This window comes from Pygocentrus nattereri, chromosome 30 (assembly GCF_015220715.1).
Source record: "Pygocentrus nattereri isolate fPygNat1 chromosome 30, fPygNat1.pri, whole genome shotgun sequence".
Lineage (NCBI taxonomy): Eukaryota > Metazoa > Chordata > Actinopteri > Characiformes > Serrasalmidae > Pygocentrus > Pygocentrus nattereri.
Genome location: NC_051240.1, coordinates 13,172,444 through 13,195,325, shown reverse-complemented (window position 1 = coordinate 13,195,325; position 22,882 = coordinate 13,172,444). Strand labels below are relative to the sequence as shown.

General features: G+C 40.8%; 1 protein-coding gene across 1 annotated transcript in view; it reads left to right on the top strand.

The window, feature by feature from the left end:
- The window catches only part of myo10l1 (myosin X, like 1), a 105,270-nt gene that overhangs the window by 78,407 nt on the left and 3,981 nt on the right, over positions 1–22,882 (top strand). The window contains exons 12-39 of the mRNA XM_017703673.2: positions 83–229; positions 406–506; positions 624–690; positions 1,972–2,064; positions 2,192–2,260; positions 2,405–2,487; positions 3,420–3,528; positions 4,992–5,072; positions 5,191–5,315; positions 6,684–6,804; positions 8,342–8,448; positions 9,688–9,982; positions 11,058–11,888; positions 12,776–12,899; positions 13,902–14,145; positions 14,431–14,526; positions 14,638–14,731; positions 15,115–15,170; positions 15,357–15,499; positions 16,084–16,278; positions 16,471–16,628; positions 17,281–17,404; positions 17,623–17,920; positions 18,410–18,617; positions 19,188–19,324; positions 19,572–19,695; positions 19,892–20,371; positions 22,472–22,663. Of these exons, the coding sequence (XP_017559162.2) occupies positions 83–229; positions 406–506; positions 624–690; positions 1,972–2,064; positions 2,192–2,260; positions 2,405–2,487; positions 3,420–3,528; positions 4,992–5,072; positions 5,191–5,315; positions 6,684–6,804; positions 8,342–8,448; positions 9,688–9,982; positions 11,058–11,888; positions 12,776–12,899; positions 13,902–14,145; positions 14,431–14,526; positions 14,638–14,731; positions 15,115–15,170; positions 15,357–15,499; positions 16,084–16,278; positions 16,471–16,628; positions 17,281–17,404; positions 17,623–17,920; positions 18,410–18,617; positions 19,188–19,324; positions 19,572–19,695; positions 19,892–20,371; positions 22,472–22,663 (4,902 nt within the window). The remainder of the gene's footprint in view (positions 1–82; positions 230–405; positions 507–623; positions 691–1,971; positions 2,065–2,191; positions 2,261–2,404; positions 2,488–3,419; positions 3,529–4,991; positions 5,073–5,190; positions 5,316–6,683; positions 6,805–8,341; positions 8,449–9,687; positions 9,983–11,057; positions 11,889–12,775; positions 12,900–13,901; positions 14,146–14,430; positions 14,527–14,637; positions 14,732–15,114; positions 15,171–15,356; positions 15,500–16,083; positions 16,279–16,470; positions 16,629–17,280; positions 17,405–17,622; positions 17,921–18,409; positions 18,618–19,187; positions 19,325–19,571; positions 19,696–19,891; positions 20,372–22,471; positions 22,664–22,882) is intronic.

Here is a 22,882-nt window from a genome sequence, read left to right as displayed (position 1 = left end):
TTTTTGCCACTTATCATCTGAAAGTGCCTTTAGGCTTTTTCCCTAATTTTCTAAACGGCCACTTTCTTCTCCTGATGGTTAGGCAATAGATTCACGGGATTCGGTTGCCATGGCGTTATACTCTCAGTGCTTCTCCTGGATCATCATGCGAATCAATCAAAAGATCAATGGTAAAGACAACTTCAAGTCCATCGGCATCCTCGACATCTTTGGTTTTGAGAACTTTGAGGTGAGAGACGACTAACTGTAAACTCAAACACTCATACTTCCGTTAATAGACTGAATCACCTACACTGTATACTTATTTCTCACATCTCTGCTAGCAATGATGCTCTAGTGGAGTCCCAGATATACTGTAGTGTTGTAAGAACATAGAAATCTCAGTTTTGCCCATGTGTTCCGCAGGTGAACCGTTTTGAACAGTTCAATATCAATTACGCTAATGAGAAACTGCAGGAATACTTCAACAAGCACATCTTCTCTCTGGAGCAACTTGAGTACAACAGGTAATGCCAGCTGGTTATGAGCATTACATATGCTTCTTGTAAAGTTCTTATAAGTCAGTATGAAAATACTCTAACAGCGTTGTGTGTATACAACTTTGTGCTCACTTTGGTATGTAGGGAGGGTATTCGCTGGGAGGCCATTGACTGGATGGACAATGCAGAATGTCTGGATCTCATTGAAAAAGTAAACACTCTAAACTGTCGCTTCATTTTATATATTCTGACTTGTTTGAGAGCAACCTGAGTATTTTTAAAGAGCCCATACCATAGAAAACTCTGCACAAGCCTGCTTTGAATTCATCATGGTGATATCACAGCCATTAACACATTTGCAAATGACCTTGCATTAAAACCCCTGCAATTTAGCAATTTAACCATTTCTGAGTGCTTTCTCTGCATTTGTTTTTTTGTTTTCTCTTCATTTTGTTGCAGTCAGGTGCTTAGCAGGTTAAACTCAACAGCTAGTTAATGCAAATGCACCTGTAACCATTGTTTTGGCTGTAAAATGTGGCAATATATTAAAACACAAAACATAAGATTTTCTTAAGAAAGTAATAAAGCCATTCTTTCTACTGAGCAGTGTTTTTTTTTTCAAGAATGTCATTTTTTAACTTTCTTATTAATGTCTTAGTGCTTGCTTTAAGATTCCTTTTTTGGTAACACTTTCTATGAAGCCTGTGTTCATAAATAGATATAAATGTGCATATAACTCTTTGTAACTTTGTAATAATGCTTTTTACACATGTTTCTAATCTTAAATAATGCCTCATAAAGCTTTAATATTGTACTAAAATGAATTATTTGAAGATTTATAAACATGTTGGAAAACAAGTGTCACTCTTTGTTATAAAGCTTTTTAACTTGCACAAAATTATAAAGCACCTATAATAATTATTAATAATTAGAAAAACATCATGAACATTTAAAATGCCATCAACAAGTGTACTTCAAGTAAAGAGACATTTTTTATTGAGGTCATTCACATTTGAATGATGTCTGTCAGTGTGTGCCCTAAGATATATCCTTCATTACTGCAGGATTAGCTGGGAGAGCTTCCTGCCTTTCAAGGTTAATTAGGTGCTTCTTATGTTTTCTGGTCATTTTTGGATAGTGTAGGACAAAGTTTTCTAATGGTACAATAATGTATTATATTTATTATATGTATATATTTATTATATAATAATGTTTTTGATATATGGTGAATAGTGATACTTGCGTTACTACATGTTCCAGGTAATTAATTATAGTTCATTATTAGAGCCTTATTATCAGAGTCTATAAATACGCTTACAAAACATTCTTACCAAGCTACAAAGTTATAAGCACATATTTACATTTAATATTTATAGAAAATGTTACAGATTTTTTTATGAAAACCTTTGTGAGCCTAGCCCCTGATTCGTCTATTAGCAGTTTGATCCGCAGCTGTTCTGGGTGCTGATCTCTATTCATGATTGTGCTTCAGAAACTGGGCCTGCTGGCTCTGGTTAATGAGGAGAGCCGATTCCCTAAAGGCACTGACTTCACTCTGCTGGAGAAACTACACAGTCGTCACTCTGTGAGTTAAACACACACAAACACACGTGCCCATATACAAACAGTGCAGATGGCTTCAAAACAAGCATTCTCTGCATGTTATCACAGACACAGATGTGCAAATATGTACACACATTATGTCTCCACAGACTAACCCTTACTATGTGAAGCCCAGGCTGGCAGACCATCAGTTTGGCATCAAGCACTATGCCGGAGAGGTGAGTTTCACTGTGTGTGTTTGTGTTCATACTTGTTCATGATGAATGTTCTTAGTCTCTCATTCTTCTCATTCCTTCATTTCTCTCTCTTCTTTATCTCTGTCCATACCCCCTATTTCTGTCTCTCTCCCTCTTCCTCTCCAGGTTTTATATGATGTAAGAGGGATCTTGGAGAAGAACAGAGACACGTTTAGGGATGATATCCTGAACATGCTGAAAGACAGCAGGTTAGAAACACAGACACCATTTCCTTGAATTCACTTCGTTCTGCACACCCACAAACAGTATATTGCTGCTGTCAGAACAAAACTGTGTCTTCAAAATGATTTACTTTTAATGTAAGTCTATGGAACCAGACTTTTTTCCAAGTCATTTTGGCTTGTTTATTTTGGTCCAGTCATCATAAAAATTAGACAAAAAATAAAAAGGATAGCAAGCATTTTATCAGGCACATGATGCTAGCAACACTGGTGGCTGTTCAGCTGCTGAATTGGTTGTTAGTGTTCATCTCCAAGTGTGTTGAGTTATCCAATGCCGCTGCATTAGTGACAGTTCAGAAAGTGTCCGTAGTTATTTTTCATGTGTGAAAAATAATGGGTGGGGGTGGTTGGGGCCCCCAAATGGCATATCGCTTAGGGCTGTCAAACGTTCAGAAGTGGCCCTGTTTGTCAAATGTGCCTAGTCTTATACAAGAGAACTCCTAGTGAAATTACACATTTTTTGTAGATTTTCTATATAAAAATAAGACATTCTCTGCAGAGAACATGCATAAATATGGCATTTTCTACATTTCTTAGTGCACAATGTGTATTTTATGCTGAGTTTAACATACTGCAAAAAACAACATAAATATAACTGTGCCATAACTTTTGCATAGGCCACATTTTGTTTATTTTTTCAAAATGTTAAATTCAACAAGTAAACAATTACTGTGCATTAAAATGTGCAGAAGTGTGTTCTCTTTAAAGGATGTATAAACTTATTTTCATGCAGAAAATCAACAAAACATGATTTCGCCCCGGCACCCAAACTTTGTGGATAATGTAACTCTATAACATGTGGCTCAGCTGACCAGAATTTAGAATCAGGATATTTGATTTAAAATGTGCATAGAGTATAGGATTTTTTTTTGATTGGGTGTTTTTGTTTGTGCACCCAGGCTGGACTTCATATATGACTTGTTTGAGCAAGTAGGGAGCAGGAATAATGAGGAGACTCTGAAAATGGGCACTGCCAGAAAAAAGCCCACTGTCAGCTCCCAGTTCAGAGTAAGTGCTGTTGCATGTTCTCTCTCTCTCTCTCTCTCTCTCTCTCTCTCTCTCTCTCTCTCTCTCTCTCTCTCTCTCTCTCTCTAATTAAAACCCATAAAATAAATCTGTATCTGTAAAACTATCTAAATAAAGCAGTGTCAGTGTCAACAACATTTCTAATGCTTTTTGTATAAAAGTAAACTATATTGCCAAAAGTATTCGCTCATCTGCCTTCATATGCATATGGACTTTAGTGACATTCCATTCTTAATCCAGACTTTAATATGATGTCGGCCCACCCTTTCCAGCTGTAACAGCTTTAGCTCTTCTGGTAAAGTTTTCTACAAAGTTTAGGAGTGTGTTTATAAGAAATCTTGACCGTTCTTCCAGAAGCACATTTGTGATGTCAGACACTGATGTTGGACGAGAAGGCCTGGCTCGCAGTCTCTGCTCTAATTCATCCCAAAGGTGTTCTATCGGGTTGAGGTCAGGACTCTGTGCAGGCCAGTCAAGGTCTTCCACACCAAACTCACTCATCCATGTCTTTATGGACCTTGCTTTGTGCACTGGTGCGCAGTCATGTTGGAACAGGAAGGGGATGTCCCCAAACCGTTCCCACAAAGTTGGGAGTATGAAATTGTCCAAAATCTCTTGGTGCTGAAGCATTAAGAGTTCCTTTCACTGGAACTAAGGGGCCAAGCCCAACTCCTGAAGAACACCCCCACACCATAATCCCCCCTCCACCAAACTTTACACTCAGCACAATGCAGTCAGACAAGTACCGTCTCCTGGCAACCGCCAAACCCAGACTCATCCATTGGATTGCTAGATGGAGAAGCATGATTTGTCACTCCAGAGAACACGTCTCCACTGCTCCAGTGGAGTCCAGTGGCGGCGCTTTACACCACTGCATTCGACACTTTGCATCGCGCTTAGTGATGTAAGGCTTGGATGCAGCTGCTCGGCCATGGAAGCCCATTCCATGAAGCTCTTTATGCTGTTCTTGTGCTAATGTGAAGGCCACATGAAGTTTGGAGGTCTGTAGTGATTGACTCTGCAGAAAGTTGGTCACCTCTGCACACTGTGCGCCTCAGCATCTGCTGACCCCGCTCTGTCATTTTATGTGGCCGACCACTTCATGGCTGAGTTGCTGTCGTTCCCAATTGCTTCCACTTTTGTTATAATACCACTGACAGCTGACTGTGGAATATTTAGTAGTGAGGAAATTTCATGACTGGACTTGTTGCACAGGTGGCGTCCGATCACGGTACCACGCTGGAATTCACTGAGCTCCTGAGAGCGACCCATTCTTTCACTAATGTCTGTAGAAGCAGTCTCCTGCCTAGGTGCTTGGTTTTATACACCTGTGCCCATGGAAGTAATTGGAACACCTGAATTCAGTGATTTGCATGGGTGAATGAACACTTTTGGAAATAGTGTATCTTGTAAATATGTGATCCATCATCTGTCCTGTTACCCAGGATTCCCTCCATTCCCTAATGGCCACTCTGAGTGTGTCCAACCCTTTCTTTGTGCGCTGCATCAAACCCAACATGGACAAGGTGAGATTTGCCACTTGATTTGATTTAGTTCAGTAGTTTAAGATTATTTCTGTTCTGAAACCACAGCAAAGCATATCATGGACTTCATCTCAATGTGCTCCTCGTTTGCTGTCTTTAGACGCCCAACAGCTTTGTCCCAGAAGTGGTTCTGAATCAGTTGCGCTACTCAGGCATGCTGGAGACGGTGAAGATCCGCAGAGCAGGCTTTCCTGTCAGACGCACTTTCAAAGACTTCTTCATCAGGTGAGGGGGCTCAATCCTGAACATCCGCACCACTTTAGAGTCCTGTGTGTCGTTCTCGATATATTTTTGCCAAATAAAGTGCAACCCTTTATATGGTTTTATCCGGTTTTTGTTTGGTCTAGTGACTTACAGAAGTAAAACTCCATGTGATAAATAGTGCACAACTTTTTACTGTTTTGATTTTGTGCTCAAGCACGTTGTATTCGCAACAAAGCAGTCAGTATAAGGTTAAAGTACAGAATGTACAGTACTGTGCAGAAGTCATATTTATTTGTTTAATGTCCAGTCAAAACAACAGTGAAGTCAGAAAAAAACCCAACAGAAAACGTGAATTTAACAGAACATCACACAAAAGCCTCAACAGCTAAATATAGGTTTTTTAACCCTTTGCATTTATTATAGTTTCCATTTTGTTCAGGAAACTTGCTTTTAGTTTTTTAAAGAAATCTGCCTGGGTTTTCTTCCACACTTGTAAACTTCAGTCTTAGAAGTTGATTGTATTTTGTGCTTAATGCAACTAATCTAATCATATAACACTTTTCAATAAAACATTACTCCAAATCTCAGATGTCCAGTGTTGGTGTTAAAGTGCAAATGTTTTCCTTTTACCAGTAAGGGATTCTTGACAGCTATACACCCTCTTCAATCTCACTGTGTTGATGGGGTATGTACAGACCACCTGTAGCATTTTTCAGTTCTGAAGCAAGAGTGGTTATTGATTTTCTCCTATCCATTAAACACGAAAGCTTTAAGTGCTGTTTATCTGATGAGGACAGTATTGGTGGTCTGCCATGTTTTGCATGGTTGTTAGTAGTCTCGGTTTTTCTGTATCTAAATGTAATTTCTTCAGAGATATGTCCTAAACATGAAACGTTTGCACAGTGCTATATGTTATATTTCAAGGGAGTTTACATTCATATTAGATGAATTGTGTAGAAAGTACAGCCCTCCCATTTTAAGGGACCACATATAGTTGCCAAGTTGTCTGCTCAGGTGTCTTGGGCAGGTCTGTATCACTGTAGCTTTACAAAGCACCAACCTGGTCTAAAATTCTTTTGAGATCTGACACATCTGAAGGATGTTGCTGTTCGTTTTATTGTTTTTTTGTTTTGTTTTGTTTTTGCTGAAAGAGATGTAGACACTATTGAATTGCAGTATTTTCTCCAAAGCCATGTGCTTTGGGGGAGCACTTATTCTCACATCAAATATTTCTTTAGTTTTTTTTTTCTTCTTGATAGTTTGGAACATTTCAGACACATTTCTTTTCCTCTTCATGTTCATGGAAGCATTCAGCCAGTAACAAGGTGAAGTGGCTGGAGTTTTAAGACAGTGATAGTGTATTTTTTCCTCATGCTTGTCTGTGTGCAGGTATAAGATCATTCTGAATGACAGGGGAGCGGGGGCTGAGGGGGATGAGAAGAAGAAATGCACGGACCTGCTCACCAAATACGATCATGCAAAGAAAGAGTGGCAGTTCGGGAAGACCAAGGTGTGCTGGGCTCCTCCAGCTTTCTAACTGTCTTCTGTCCTTCTTCCATTTTATGATAATAAAAAATGCAATTCAATGTAGCTGAAAGGTTTACTTTTTAAATGTCCACATTAATGTCAAGGTTTTTTTATGAATTAACACACACACACACACGTATTATCTAATATCTGGGCCATGGGGGATGCTAAAGCCTATCCTGTGGTCATTGAGCAGATTTAATAGACTTGTAATTGTAGCCAGTAGACCTTTTCTACCTTTTATCATGCTATGTTTGCACAAGGCAGCCAGTTTTTTTTCCCAAAAGGTATAAAAGATCTGAAAAAAGTTGTTTCAGGGTTTTTTTATTTGATAGTGACTTAATGTGTGTGTGTGTGTGTGTGTGTGTGTGTGTGTGTGTGTGTGTGTGTGTTGTGAGCAGGTTTGGGTTGTAATGGAATACATTAACAGCTTTATGTAATCAGTGGGAACATTTTACATAAACCCTGCTGCATAAGATTGAAATTACCATGCCTTGGATGGCATATGCTAAGTGTTACCTAATCAAGATACAAGAAAGATAACTGTGTTCTGTCACAGCTGCAGAAAATATGTAGCAATTAAATTACAGATACATTGTAGAAGTACAGTGATTAGTATCAGGATAACACTAAAACACTTCTCTAACAGCAATTCTCTTGCCTTTCTTACTGTCTACAAGTTAAATTCATCTGCTTCTTTCCTTGAGAAAAAATCATGAGATGTCTCCCTTTACCACAAGAAAAATACAAATTTAGCTGAAGTTGTATCAGTTAGAAGTTAAACTCTGCCTTGTGGAGACTAGGTGCTGTAGTGAGTGATAAAGTCTCACAAAAAGGAAAACATCTCAGAAAAACCCACATTTACTGAAGCAACAACGTTCACTAATAATTGATGGATCCAAGTTAAGATAAATTTCAACTTTTTCTTGTGGTGCATTTCACAGTATCTTTCCCTACTGTTCATTATGAGTGATGTAGGGCTGTATTCATATTGAAATAATGTAAGTGAGCCATTAATAATTAAGGTAGGAGGACAAAAGGCTCATGAAATATTGAGTAAAATACATGGAACATCTAAACACATTCCCAAACTTGGACATGCAGTTCCCGTGAGTGCAGTTTGAAAAGTGAGTTACCTTGCAGGACAAAATAGGTGTGTAAAGCTGAGCTGTCAGAATTTCATTTCTATAATTATATGAATTAAATATAATTATTACTTGTCTTACTTGAATACATGATTAATTTCACCAAGCTATGCAATGACATACTCAAATGGGTGTGCACTCAGCACACACAAAGCACAGACTGTTAAACATCACCAGTTTTCCTGTTTCCTTTGTGTTATGTTAAAGGAGCCTATTTGAAATGGTTTTTCTCTTTTTATTTCATCATATGCCTTTAAAATATAATCCAAAAAAAAGCTAATCAGATTGTTACTTCATTGCAGTGATTGTTTTTTAATAGGTAATCCTTAATCAGAATGCATGTTTAAAATGACTCTCCCAACCTTGGTTGTGCAGGTGTTTATGAAGGAGTGTCTTGAGCAGAAACTGGAGAAGGAGAGAGATGAGGTGCGCCGCAAAGCTGGCCTCATCATACGGGCACATCTGCTTAGTTACATAGCAAGGTAACCTGTGTGTACTTGTTTTCTCATGTGCTCTGAATTCATTGGGATCTCTAGCTTTTTCAAACTGCTAACTTCTTCGCCACTTGGTTTAACAATTGTTCTGGAAATGCTCATTTCTGGTTTGGTAATGCGCTCTTATGCACATTAACTCAGTTCAAAACAGTTCAAAAACAGTTCATTCTTTCCACCGGTTTCTTGGGAAACTGGGCAAGTTTTCAGATTTACAAATATGCTGTGGCACGTTTTTTAAAGTTTTTCATAGGTATCCTGGGAATAGTTACAGTTGGTGGGCTGGAGGTTAGGGAACCAGCCCTGTGACCGGAAGGTTGTGGGTTCGATCCCCTTGGCTGGCAGTCCATGACTGCAGTGCCCTTTAGCAAGGCACCTAACCCCCAGTTGCTCCCCGGGTGCTGTGGATAGGGCTGCCCACTGCTCCGGGCAAGTGTGCTCACTGCCTCTTAGTGTGTGTGTGTGTGTTCACTAGCGTATGTGGGTGTTTCACTTCAGGGATGGGTTAAATGCAGAGGTCTAATTTCACAGTGTGCAAACACAGTAACAAATGGTTGTAAATTTGAATTCTTCTAATTCTATTAAAGACCACCTGCTTTGATTCCCCGTGATGTCACAGCCATCCAAGGTCGGGTGTCCAAGAGAGCATAATTGGCCTCACTCTCTCTGGGTGGGTGGAATGCCCATCTCCTCCCATTACTCAGCGTGATGCCAGCCAGTGCATCTATGCAGGCGTCTATTACCTCATGTAACAGAACTGGCGGTTGGTGCGTTCCTTTTCGAATGCATTCAGCTGTCCAGTGATGTTGTGTTAGCGGCAGAAAGATTCCAAGGTGCTTCACAGATTTCGGAGGAACCCTGTGCTAGTTTTCACCCTCCTAGTGCTGGTAGTATCATGTGATTAGGGAAGTCTTGAGTAGTGGGTATAATTGGATAGATGTAATGAAAGACCAACTGCTTGAATCAGTTTGTGGCAGCGCCACCCTGAGGCAGACCTGTGCTGCAGCTTTAGTTAGTTAAGAACATCTATTGGGTGAAGCAGCTAAACAGTGACCTTTCTCTGAATTTGTATTTGAGTATTTGTCCTTAACAGACAGCGTAACATCATATTGAGTTTACTTTCAGTGGCACCCCTGGGAGCCCAAGGGGTTAATTAGTGTGTTTTGCACCTTGTCACACAAAAGTGGTAGAAGAAAGGAAATGTCCTAACCCCTTGGTTCCTCTCTGCAGGAAGCACTTTAAGAAAGCTCTGGCCAGCATTGTGACCTTTCAGAAGAACTACCGTGCCCACTTCTACCGACAGAAGTTTCTACGGAAACGCTCAGCAGCTCTGGTTCTGCAGAAACACAGGCGAGGGCAGGTGGCGCGGGGCACCTACCGAAAACTACGAGAGGATAAGATAAAGAGAGAGGAGGAGGAGAGGAAGAAGAGAGAATTGGAAGAAAAGAAGAGAGAGGCAGAGGGGGCCCAGGCAAAAGAAGGAGAGGCATCCAAAGAAGAGAATGCAGCAGAAGGAGAAGATAAAGTAAGCGCTAGGGAATTTTACAAAACACATAAAAATGACTTGAACTGCCTGATGATTTCCAAATCATTGAAGAACTTACTTTTTCAAAATAAAGTCTCTGATGTAATGTAAAAGTACTACCTTTTGAAAGAAACACAAAAAGAGCAGTTAGTCAGAACAGAGGCCACTTATATATTTCAGTCTTAAAGGCACAGTAACAAATACAGCTGGTTTAACTCTAAGGGATGCTAATGCTTAGGAGGAAGGTTGGAAATTGTCATTTAAAATTTAATTGTAAATGTTTATAGTGCGGGCGGCACGGTGGCGTGGTGGGTAGCGCTGTCGCCTCACAGCGAGGAGGGCCTGGGTTCGATTCCCCGGCCGGGTGACCGGGGTCCTCTCTGTGTGGAGTTTGCATGTTCTCCCCGTGTCTGTGTGGGTTTCCTCCGGGTTCTCTGGTTTCCTCCCACAGTCCAAAGACATGCAGTCAGGCCAATTGGACATGCTAAATTGCCCCTAGGTGTGAGTGTGTGAGTGACTGTCTGTGTGTCTGCCCTGTGATGGACTGGCGACCTGTCCAGGGTGTATCGTGCCTTTCGCCCGAAGACTGCTGGGATAGGCTCCAGCACCCCCCCGCGACCCTGACGGAGAAGCGGCTTGGAAAATGGATGGATGGATGGATGGATGTTTATAGTGCACAAAACATTATAGCACAACTGTTATACAAATATGTTATACAAATGTTATAACAAATAAATGAGTAAATATAAGTTTAAAGCAGTTTAAGAGTTAACAATACAAGTGTTTTTGCCTCCCTGTGTCTTCTTCACATCATACACATACACACACGTTTTATATATATATGTGTGTGTGTGTGTGTGTGTGTGTGTGTGTGTGTATGTGCGTGTGTGTGTGTGTGTGTGTGTGTGTGTGTGTATATATATATAAATATATATATAAAACATTTGGTTTTTCTTCCTTTTCTCCCTACTCTCTTTCTCTCTCTCTCTCTCTCTCTCTCTCTCTCTCTCTATATATATATATATATATATATATATATATATATATATATATATCTTTGTCTCTCTCATTCTAGGCACAGCGCTCGACAGATGAGGAGACTCGTCAGATGGAGGAGATCCTACGCTTAGAGAGGGAGATTGAGCGGCTACAGAAGCAGAGGGAGGATGGTGTGTCCATGCTGTGTGAGAGTTCACGGCAGGAGCTTCGTCTGCGCCGTGACGCTGAGTCGCTGCGGCTGAAGAAGGAGGCTTCCCGTGCTGCTACTCAGTCACTTGACCTGCAACACTTTGACCCCAAACGTGCCTCCCCTGCGCCTCCCCCTGCCCTGCGTGAGGAGGAGGTGGACGAAGGCTTCCATGCTGAAGAGGAGTGCATCCCTCTGCCCGATTTTCCACCCCCTGCCGAGGGGCCTCCAGATCAAGAGATTTTAGCCACCTTACCCCCTCCTCCCGCAGCCTTCGCAGAGGGCACAGTAGGATCTGGAACACCTGCTGCAGCACCGGACGTCCCTGGCGCTCCGAATGCCCCCCCTCCTCCCCCACCGCCACCACCTCCTCCCCCACCTCCTCCACCTCCACTGCCGGGAGAGGGTGCGGAGGTGAAGAAGGATGTTTCCGAGCCTGCTGCGCCTGAAAAAGAGGAGGGGAAGGTGGACAAGGAGAAGAAGAAGGCAGAGGAGGGAGGGGAAGAGGGAGTGGACCAGGGCAGGAAGCTGACCACTTCTGAATCCATGATGGATGCAGAGGAGCCTATCTACAGCATGCCACTGGACACAGAGTCTGACTACGACCAGGATGAGCTGGAGGATGGCCAGAGCAGTACGGCGGCCACCGATCCTGAACACGCCCGCAAGTCCACCTGCACCAATGCCAGCCAGGAGTCCTACAACCGCAGCTCTGACTCGGTCAGACAAACACATATACAATAATTTTGCAACACACAATATTATGTTTCAGATTCAAAAAGTCATTATTTAAAAAAAACTTTAAGCCAAGACACACAGCGCACACATTTTGCTTCTTGGCCACACGGTAGCATTGAATCATTTTCTGCAGTATGAATTTATATAATTTTCCTCAGTGCTCTGATAAAGGATCGTTGTCCTTGAATGTGATTTGTGGACAGCTTCTGTTTAACATATACCTGCAATTAAGTGGCAAATTGTCTAACCACCATTTCAGCATAAAAAATATCACTGTTCAGAGCTGTGGAAATCAATTATACAACAATATTGTCAGTCACTAAAGCCTTCCCATCACAGAACAAATCATCATGAACAAACCAGTCTGAAAAACACACGTATATTTAATGGTATAAACTGTTATTGAAAAAAAAGTATGATTAGTATAATGAACTAGACATTAAAGGGTAATTCCAGTAGTTGAGATGTGAATGGTGTTTTAGTGTGAAATGTGCCGTTACAGAGAAATTTGACAGCTCATGTGGTGATGGTGGTGGGAACCACAGGTCATGGTGACAATGCTAAAATAATGAGAAAATAAGTTTTCTCTGCCATGAATAAAAAATATATATTTTAGGCGCAAACATTAAACCATTTTTGGTCTTCAGGCAGCGTATTCATATTTCATTTAATAACTTTCTGTGAGGGGCTTTTAGAGGCATGAACACTCAGGATATCTGATTCTGATCACCACCACTGTGAAAAATATATCAACACTCATATTTCTGCATCGTTAAACTGCAGAGAATGTTTGTACTGGAGTTTTTACATGCTGACGCTAGCAATGACACCTTTCTTTATCTTGCTGTCTTTCTGCTTCTCTCTGTCAGTATGTGGAGAGCGATGAAGAGCATGATGGCTACGCAGACACAGACGAGGAGGTATCAAATGGAAAAGTGAACGTGTTGAATGGTAACGGGCCGCCGTACTTCCACAGCTACCTCTATATGAAGGGTAAGCGTGAATCAAATCCCTAAATAACTTCACAGTAACAGATACACAAAAATACACTCATATATAACTACACAACAGAGAGGATAGGGAGCACTGTAATGTACTGGCACAGCACTGCTAAACTCCCACTATCAAATAAACACTTGTGATTTTGTTGTCTGTACAATCTCTTTATTTTATACCAAAAAACAATGTAATGCTCTAATGTAGTATACCAGTTTTACTTATCCTTTAATGATTTTGATGACACAAAGCCACACTCTTCAAAGCAACTGTACATGAAAATTAGAATTTATAAAATTTAAATTCTTGACGAAATATTTATTTACAGTTTTCCCTGTTTGAAATTTGCATCTTTGTCAGTAATGCTGTGAGGCTGATGTCACTAGCAAGTGATGGAAGCTTATTGTTGCTGTTGGAACAAAACCTCATATCTCCATCTCATATTTTCAGTTTTGGAATAATTTGAAGATGCCTGTTGCCCTTTATATTGTGTGTAAATTTCATGAAGAATGAATCACAAGAGATTACCTAAAATGACAAAAAGTGATGTATTAGTGATGTAGTGATGTAAGCAATGATTTACATTAAAAGTATGTTTTTACGTTCTCCTGTAAAGTAATTTTGAAGATACGAGGTTTTGTTTCAACAGCAGCGATAGGCAGTTACATTTATGCATTTGGTGGATGCCCTTATTCAGAGCAACTTACAATTTAGAGATTTATGAAGGCAACTCAATGCAGCATTAGGAATCTTGCCCAAGGAAACTAATTGGTTTGCCGTGGGGAAGGGGATTCAAATCCCAGCAGCAGCATTACCCACGGCTACCAACCACCACTGATTATATACAGGTTAGAATACAGAAAGGCTTCAAAATGACTGTTGTCAGCTATACAACATTTTTTGTCTAAATAAATCTTTGCTGATTAACTGCAATTTAATTTTTTATTAGACTATTCCTTTAACATGACCTGACTTCTTCATCACTCTCTTTTCCCATAGCTGGCCTGATGATCCCGTGGAGAAGGCGCTGGTGTGTGCTGAAGGACGAGACCTTCATGTGGTTCCGCTCTAAGCAGGAGTCCCTGAAGTCGGGCTGGTTGTATAAGAAGGGTGGGGGTCTGTCCACTCTGTCTCGAAGGAACTGGAAGATGCGCTGGTTCGTGCTGCGTGACTCCAAACTCATGTATTTTGAGAATGACAGCGAGGAGAAGCTGAAGGGAACCATCGACATCCGAACAGCCAAGTAAACTATAACACACAAAATCAAACAGATCATTTCATGACACGTATGCTTTATTTACTCGCAAGGGACAGTGCACCCAGGTCATCATAGAAGTATCTGTGCCGGTGTTAATCAGTTCTGCCAGTTTGTATTGGCAGAATGAGTGTTGAGTGGCAACACTGTGGCAGAGTGTGAGAAATTGGCAGATCTGTGTTGCTTGTTCTGTTAGGTATTAACCAAACAAGCATGTAAGTCATGTAAGTATATACAGTTTACTGAAAAAAATATCTGTTCTGCTTTATCCAGGGAGATAGTGGACAACCATGAGAAAGAGAATGCTCTGAACATCGTAACGGACGAGAGGACATATCAAGTGTTTGCAGAGTCACCAGAGGATGCCAGGTATGCAAATGTCTTTGTATCCAAAAAGAGCTTGCCTGTCTCTTATCTGTGTCTTCACTCTTGTTCACTTTGTCTATCCTGCTATCCCTCTATTCTGATTCTCTCTCTTAGTGGTTGGTTTAACGTCTTGAGTCGGGTCCACACGGCTTCTCCTGAGCAGCTGCTGGAGATGTCCCATGAGCAGGCCAACCCAAAGAATGCTGTGGTCAGTTTTATTTTTCTGTTTTTACTCTGCAGTATTGTTCCCCAGTCACAGGTCTGTTGAATGTGTTTCAAGTGGTGCACTGTAAATTGTATCATGAGTGCCCTAACATCTGACACACCCACCAGTTATCAAGACCTGCATGATAAAATAAGAGTAAATAATGGAAATAATTTATACATTTCATTTGTATTATTTATATTGTACATAGTAAGCAGTCAGCAAAAACATGCAGCTTATGAAAAAATGTTGCATGCTGAAGGATGGATGTGGTATAGAATGTCATCTCAGCTATTCATTTTTTTGTTACATACAAAGTAAACTATGTGTATTATTCATCTATAAAAGGCTCTGTACATCTCTCTCTTTCACGCAACCTGCCACAGGGCACTCTGGATGTGGGGCTGATCGACTCAGTTTGCGCATCTGATAATCCTGACCGGTGAGTCTGTTCTCTGGTGCCCCCTATTGGCCATTTATATGTAAATGCAAAAAAACTTAAGCAGTCACAGCTTGGTTTCCTTGCTGCACCACTAGATGGTGCCCAAACCTACACTTTTTTTCTGTTTTTGTTTCAGATTCCAAAACTGCAGCAGTAATAATAGTGATCCTAATCTCTTTCTGACAGGCCCAACTCGTTTGTAATTATCACAGCCAATCGAGTGATCCACTGTAATACTGATCTGCCGGAAGAGATGCACCACTGGATCAGCCTCCTACAGAAGCCCAAAGGAGACTCCAAGATCGAAGGACAGGAGTTCCTGGTCAGAGGTCAGTCCAGCATGTCCAAACACAGAGCAACAGATGTTATGGCCTGAGGCTTCAATTCAAAGAAGTGCCAACAGCTAACTACTATAGACGTAGGCAAAAGTATGGACGCCCCCTGTCAAATAACGTTTTTGTTTATAAGTGAAAATAAGTTAACACATTTATGTTTCAATTTTTCCAATATGTTAAATTCAGCAAATAAATAAATTAAAAAAATTTGCAGAAAATGTCATTTTTGTTTGTTCCCTGTAGAGGATGTGTTTGGCACACATAACAGTGAATATGGTCAAAGATTTAGTTCAGTCATGCTGCAGGTAAAATCAGAAAAGATGTCAAATTATTTCCTGTTACAAGTTATTAGAGGGTATTAATTCCTGGTCAAAAGATTCATTAAGTATTTTTTAAGGAGAAAAAGTGTGTATATCAGATTATTTATTTACAGCAATTTATTTGCAAACATTAAAACCACCAATATTAAATTTGCATGTAACAACATCTTCACTGTGCATTGGAGAGTTTTATAACTATACTATCTAATTGAGACCACTTTAGCACTTTAATTTTAAACTTTGTCCGCTGTGTTCCAGGTTGGCTGCACAAAGAGGTAAAGACTGGAGCCAAGAGCAGTGCACTGAAGCTGAAGAAGCGCTGGTTTGTCCTGACCAATAACTCTTTGGACTACTACAAGTCGGCTGAGCGCAGCGCATCTAAGATGGGCACCCTGGTCCTCAACAGCCTCTGCTCTGTGGTCCAACCCGAGGAAAAGGTCTTCAAAGAGACGGGTAAACACAACTTACTCCGCCATAATAAACATAACTCAGCATGATGGATAATTCTATTAGCATTGGTAGAGTTTAAACATGTAAAGAAGGCTGGTTGTAATATTATGTCTATAATTCATAATTTTATGGTTATTCTACATTTCATCTAGTTTTGAAACTTTCGTCTCCTATAACATTGTGCTTGCACTGTAGGTTACTGGAACATCATAGTTCACGGGCGCAAGCATTCCTACCGGCTCTACACAAAGATGCTAAACGAAGCCATGAGATGGGTGTCAGCCATCCAAGGAGTCATCGAGAACAAGGCGCCCATCGAGACGCCTACTCAACAACTTATTAGAGACATCAAGGTAAAGCTAAAGAGATCCAGTTAATTTCAGTTTACAGGATCAACCTATTGTATTCGGTTCATTACAAGAAACTGCTCAGATGTACATTGAGGAATTTGAGTTGTAGACTCAGTCCTGAATGAGTTCAGCTGTGGTAGATTTAATCCTAACCCAGAGTTGACTATACTTCCATGTTATTCCTTTGTTCATATTCATATGTAAGGTGTAATGAAATAATACTCAGGCCCAGTGACAGTCATCGGGTCCTTTTACTTTTTATTAAGAGAAGAATTTACGATTCAAGCGTCTTTCTGCAGTCCTCCTCTTGGTCATGGGGATGTGAATTGACTTGAATATTTTAAATTGATATAATCCAAAAATATATCTATATGTTTTAAGTTAATTAAGATGATATTGTCTGTATGTCTGTGAAATGTTGTGACTCTGCAGCACAATCACAGCTTTCTTCATATTAAAAAAATTCAACTTCCACAATAAAAAAATAGCTTTTAAATGCTTAAACACAATAAAAACCCTTCTATAAATGTTACCTGACTTGCTTCGCTTCTAAGATAAAAATCCATTTTGTACATCATATATATTTGTCTTTTATAGTGTTAGATAAAAGCCCTGTCCTGTAACCTTTATCATTTGTTGTATTTGTTGTGTGTAGGAAAACAGTGTGAATTCAGAGGCAGTAGAGCAGATGTATCGCAGAAACCCCATTCTCAGATATACCCAGCATCCCTTGCACTCACCCCTCCTGCCTTTGCCCTATGGAGAGGTCAACGACAGCTGTAAGTCCACACTACAGTCATTACAGTGCCCTCTGTTGGCTGTGTCTGGTGTGAGATATTGGAGCTATATTGTTATTGGAGTCTTTCTCACTAATTCACTGTCTGTGTTCCCTCCACATTATATTTGTCCATCACCTTTCATTTGCACTCTCTTTTTCTTCACGCTCTGTTTCTTTCTCGCTCTTCCTCACACCTGTTTTTTCCTCTCTTTCCGGCAGCACAAAAAGAAAAGGGTTATGGCAGCCTGCAGGATGAGGCGGTGAAGATCTTCAACTCTCTACAGGAGATGGAGATTGTTTCTGACCCCATAGCCATCATCCAAGGCATCCTGCAGACCTGCCACGATCTCAAGCCACTAAGAGACGAGGTCTACTGTCAGCTGATCAAACAGACCAATCACGTTCCCCAGCCCAACAGCCCAGCCAACCGTGCACACTGGCACCTGCTCACCTGCATGAGCTGCACTTTCCTGCCCAGTCGTGCCATCTTGCGCTACCTCCGCTTCCATCTCAAGAGGCGAGGCACTGCTCATACTGTTTCACTCTCAGCCTATTGAATTTAGTGCTTCTTTCTATGCTTAATGCGAGAAGCTTTGACATCTGTACTTGGGTGTAGCAACAGATATTAAACTGTGAGAAACTTGGGGTGTCTGACCAACCTGAGAGCTTCCAAATGAGTTTCTTTGGGTGTTTTCATGATTCAATGCCTTCACATGATCCAACAGACATAAATAATTTTCAGAATAATCCAGGCAGTTCTTAGTTATGTCAAGTGAAAAATTTACCAGTGTGTTTTTGTATATTGCAAGGCAAATTGCAACATGTAGCAATATAATCAAAATGGTAGATATTTTGTCCATAAACACCCTTTGTATAAATATATTACAGTATTTTAAGAAAATGATGCAGGTATGTTTACCAATGCAAAGTCAACCTGTTTCTTTGACAGTAATTGCAGTATTTGGAGTCTTTGTGGCTGAGCTGAAAGTTGTCTTTTGTATCTCAGGGTTAGGGAGCGTTACCCTGGCACCGAAATCGAGAAATATGCCCACTTCATTGGTGAGTCTCTAAAGAAGACCAAGACCAGGGAATTTGTGCCATCTCAGGAAGAGATTGTCGCCCTGCTGACCAGACAGGAGATGACCACCACTGTGTACTGCCACGGAGGAGGATCCTGCAAAATTTCAATCAACTCGCATACAACTGCAGGAGAGGTGAGAGACAGAGAGAGTGAGAGAAGGGAATATTAGAAGGGAGGATGAGTGAAATAACTGACAAACACAAAGTTACATTTTTATAAAGGCTGTCAAACTTAACACAACAATTTGTTTTTTAGATACTGTTAGTTCATTTTCCTAGTTTGACCTGTCAAATCATCCGTAGAAGTGGATGAAGCCTGCTGTTCACACACTGTATGTATCTATGCATTTATGATAGAATCCACTGTTGTAGCTAACTCGTTCAAAGACAGCTTTTAAATGGCTTTTAAATTGACCTTTGGCAGACTATGCTAAACAGTGATTCTGGGAGATCTATGAATAGATTAACAAGCAGCACACTAACAAAAGCACGAGCAAAGTGGAAAACTATAGTTAACAGATTTGATGATTAACTACACCAAATAATGTGATTAATCATGATGAGTTATTTTAACAGCCTTTGTATCTCTATATTTTCCTTAGATCACTGTTCTGTGTGGTAGGATTGTTGAACTGCCACACTGTGCATTGTATCAGCGCTGCTAGCTAACACTCCTCTGATGTTGTATCTGTGTTTATCTGAAGGTCGTGGAGAAGCTGATCCGAGGTCTGGCGATGGATAACAGCAGGAATTTATTTTCTCTGTTTGAGCACAACAAGGTCGAGAGCCGGGCTATTGAGAGCCGCGTCATTGTAGCAGATGTACTCGCTAAGTTTGAGAGGTATACAGATAATAGCAATGTATGATGGCAGTGGTTCCTTAATGGGTCCTTCTTTCCTCTGATTGGCCAGGCTTTTAAAGTCTGTCATGAGTTAACTAAACTAACCTGTGTTCATAACTTTTCTTTCTTTTAAATTGTAATAAATTCTGTTGTTTATTCCCAGGTTTAAATTGTTGTCTCAGACGTTTAGACCCCACAGTATTAATTTAAGAAAGGTAATTGCTGCTGCCTTGTCCTCTACTTTCAGGCTGGCAGGGAGTGAGGAGGAGGAGGAAGATGGACCCTGGAGGCTTTATTTTAAACTTTATTGCTTCCTTGATGTGGAGAGCATGCCCAAAGAAGGGGTGGAGTTTGCCTTTATGTTTGAGCAGGTGAACATTTACAAATGTTAAAATGAGTTGTTGTTTGTCTTTGTTTCAAAATGGTGAAAACTTCAAAGTGCTACTATTATTACATCAAATCAACACTCCAGGTCTTTGTCATCTGCTGACTTTTCTCTGATAGTCTTCTTTCCTCAATCTCACCTTCTATATTTCTCTCTCTTGCTTTTTTCCCCTCTCTCCTCAGGCTCATGAGAGTCTAATCAGTGGTCATTTTCCAGCCCTTGAGGAGACGCTGCAGCACCTGGCTGCTCTCCGCCTGCAGTATATCCACGGAGATGTGGCGCGGACGCCCTGGAGCCTCAGCAGTGTGTATCCTGTGGCCCGGCTTCGTACGCGAATCCTGCAGTCCACCAAGGCCGGTGGGGCAGGAGCTCCAGGGGTTGGTGTGGTGGGACCGGGGGGTCACACTCTGGAGAGGAGACGAACCAGCTTCCTGGATGGGACGCTGAGACGCAGCTTTAAGACGGGGTCTCTCAAGAAGCAGCGGGTGGAGGAGGAGCAGATGCTGGAGATGTTTGTGAAGGAGGAGATGTCAGCCACACTGACCAGTGTGCTGGAGAAATGGAACCGGTTACAAGGCATGCCCCAGCACCAGGCCATGCTGAAGTACATGACCATCATTAAAGAGTGGCCAGGGTACGGGTCCACACTCTTCGATGTAGAGGTGAGGATCATTTAATGTAAAGGAAAATACTAGCTTTACTGAGCCAAGTGAAAAATAAAATCTGGTGTGCATTGTCTGCTGCGAATCACCCTGTAAAGCCAGAAATATACATAAAAGCTACGCTCACATTATCGGGTTGAAGTGGCACAATTCTATTTTTTTTTTAATTTGACACAAATCTGATGTTTTCAGAGCGGTGTGGACACACAAATCTGACCTTTCAAATTGGAGCCATGCAACCTTAATGAGAACGCTCAGATTAAAATTCATGTTTTTTTTTTTTGTTGTTGTTTGTTTTTCTTTGATACTGTGCATGTGCCATCATTCAGTGTGAATAAGGCAACAGCACTTAACCTGAAGATAGTGCCAATAAATAGCGCAAAAGCATCACATCTGACCCTTTTTCACCTTCGTCTTGCTTTAATAATGAACAGCTAAGAGTGGTTTACAGCAAATTATCTTTACACAGGTAGTTTGTTCGTGACCCATGGGGTTCATTCATGTGACGTTATTCATTAGGATGTGTGTAAGCAGGTCATTTAGGGATGCAGGTTTGTTCACATTAATGACAGATTTGAGTCCCATACCTACACAAATGTGAGCAGTCATGTTAGTCAGTCCAGATCTGGAAAAAAAAACTGAATTGAGCACAGAGGCTTATAACATAATGGCAGTGGTTCAGATCTGATTTGAAAAGATCAGATTTGTGTGTCCACATAGCTCTGACAACACCAGATCTGTGTCACACTAAGGCAAAAAATAAGAATTGTGTCACTTCAGCCTGATAATGTGAACATTGGACTACATTATACGTCTTTATGTTACGAAGTGACAGAAGTCCAGACGCTCGCGGATGTAAGGTTCCACTATTTATTTGGTGGGCTAACAGCCAAAGATACAAAAGGGGCAAAACACAAGGGGGTAGTCAAAGAGCAGTCCAAGAGTCCAAATAACAAATCCACAAAACCAGCAGAGGTACCAAAAGGGAGAGGCAACAGACATAGTCGAAAAACACGATTCTAAATGGTCAAAATCACGGTAAGACAATCAAATAACAAGAAGGAATCCACTCAGTAAGTTTCTAGGAAAAACAATACCTCGCACTGACTGTTTGTCAGAGCCGAGCTTAAATGCTCAGCTCTAATGAGATACAGGTGACATTCCTTAAAAGTCTGGGGAGAGTGAGCACTGATAGGTGCACGTGCCGGAGTCCAGAGTCACATGATCTCCCAGGGTGTTCTGGGAGTTGGAGTCCGCTCGACGAGCTGAATGCGTGACACTTTATATATTAGCGTCACATACACAGGGACACAAAGAAGGTCTGGCTCGATGTTTTGGTCTCAAATTGCTCACATTGCTGTAGTCTGATATTTTGCTCAAATCCAATCTCTCTGACATGATGATTCACACTCATTTAGGTAAGTGATTCAGATCTGTCATTAATGTGAACAAACCGGCATCCTGAAATGATCCGCATGCACACATCCTACTCAGTAACGTCACGTGCCGTGGAAAAATAACACATGAATTCCGTTCTGAGCGTTCACATTAAGGTCGCATTGTCACGAATCAGATACATATCCTATCTAGGACCACAAATGAAAGTGGCTCAAGTTGGTGTTCATACAGCCCTGGAAACATCAGATCTGAGTCCCATTAAGGCAAAAAATTGGATTTGTGTCACTTCAACCTGGTAATGTGAACGTAGCCTTGCATCCCCAGAAAACCTGCTGTTCACTGAGTTCTGACTGAGTTCTATTTTAATACTTTTGCAAAATGCTCTCAAACATCAGATTCTTCTGCTTGGGGAAGTGTCCTTGTCATGTCTTTCTTCAGTTCTGCAGTTTTTGCAAAGAAAAATGGTTTCAATAGATTTTTATTGAAAGTATTTAAAGTAATAATTTCTGGAATAGATTTTGAAAAGGTAAGCCTCCCCAGACTTTTGGAAAACAGTGCATATAATATTGTAAAACTGTAAATTCATAAATTTAGGTTGTAAATATTACTGTGATTGTGTAACATATTGTGATTCAACATCTGAAAGCTTTGCCTCTGTTAAGCCTTATTTCTAATGATAATTTACAAATTGTCTTGCTACAGTGTAAAGAAGGGGGCTTCCCTCATGACCTGTGGTTGGGAGTGAGTGCAGAAAATGTGTCTGTTTACAAGAGAGGAGAGCCCAAACCGCTCGAGACCTTCCAGTATGAGCATATCGTCTTCTTCGGAGCACCCCAGCCCAGCACCTACAAAATCACTGTGGATGAGAGAGAGATGTTCTTCGAAACTCCTCAGGTGAACACATGAAATTCAGTTCATCAAAAATTACTGATCTTTACAATCAATCATTTATTTCTAATTTAATTCAAAGTAGAGCTTAACACTGAGATCAATCAAAAGAAAATGATAAAGTAATAGAATAGTAAAAGGAATCACATTTATAAACTTTTCCTCTTTTTCCAAATACAGTAAATAAGCAAGGATAAGGAAGTGTCTGAAGTTTGCTTCCATAAT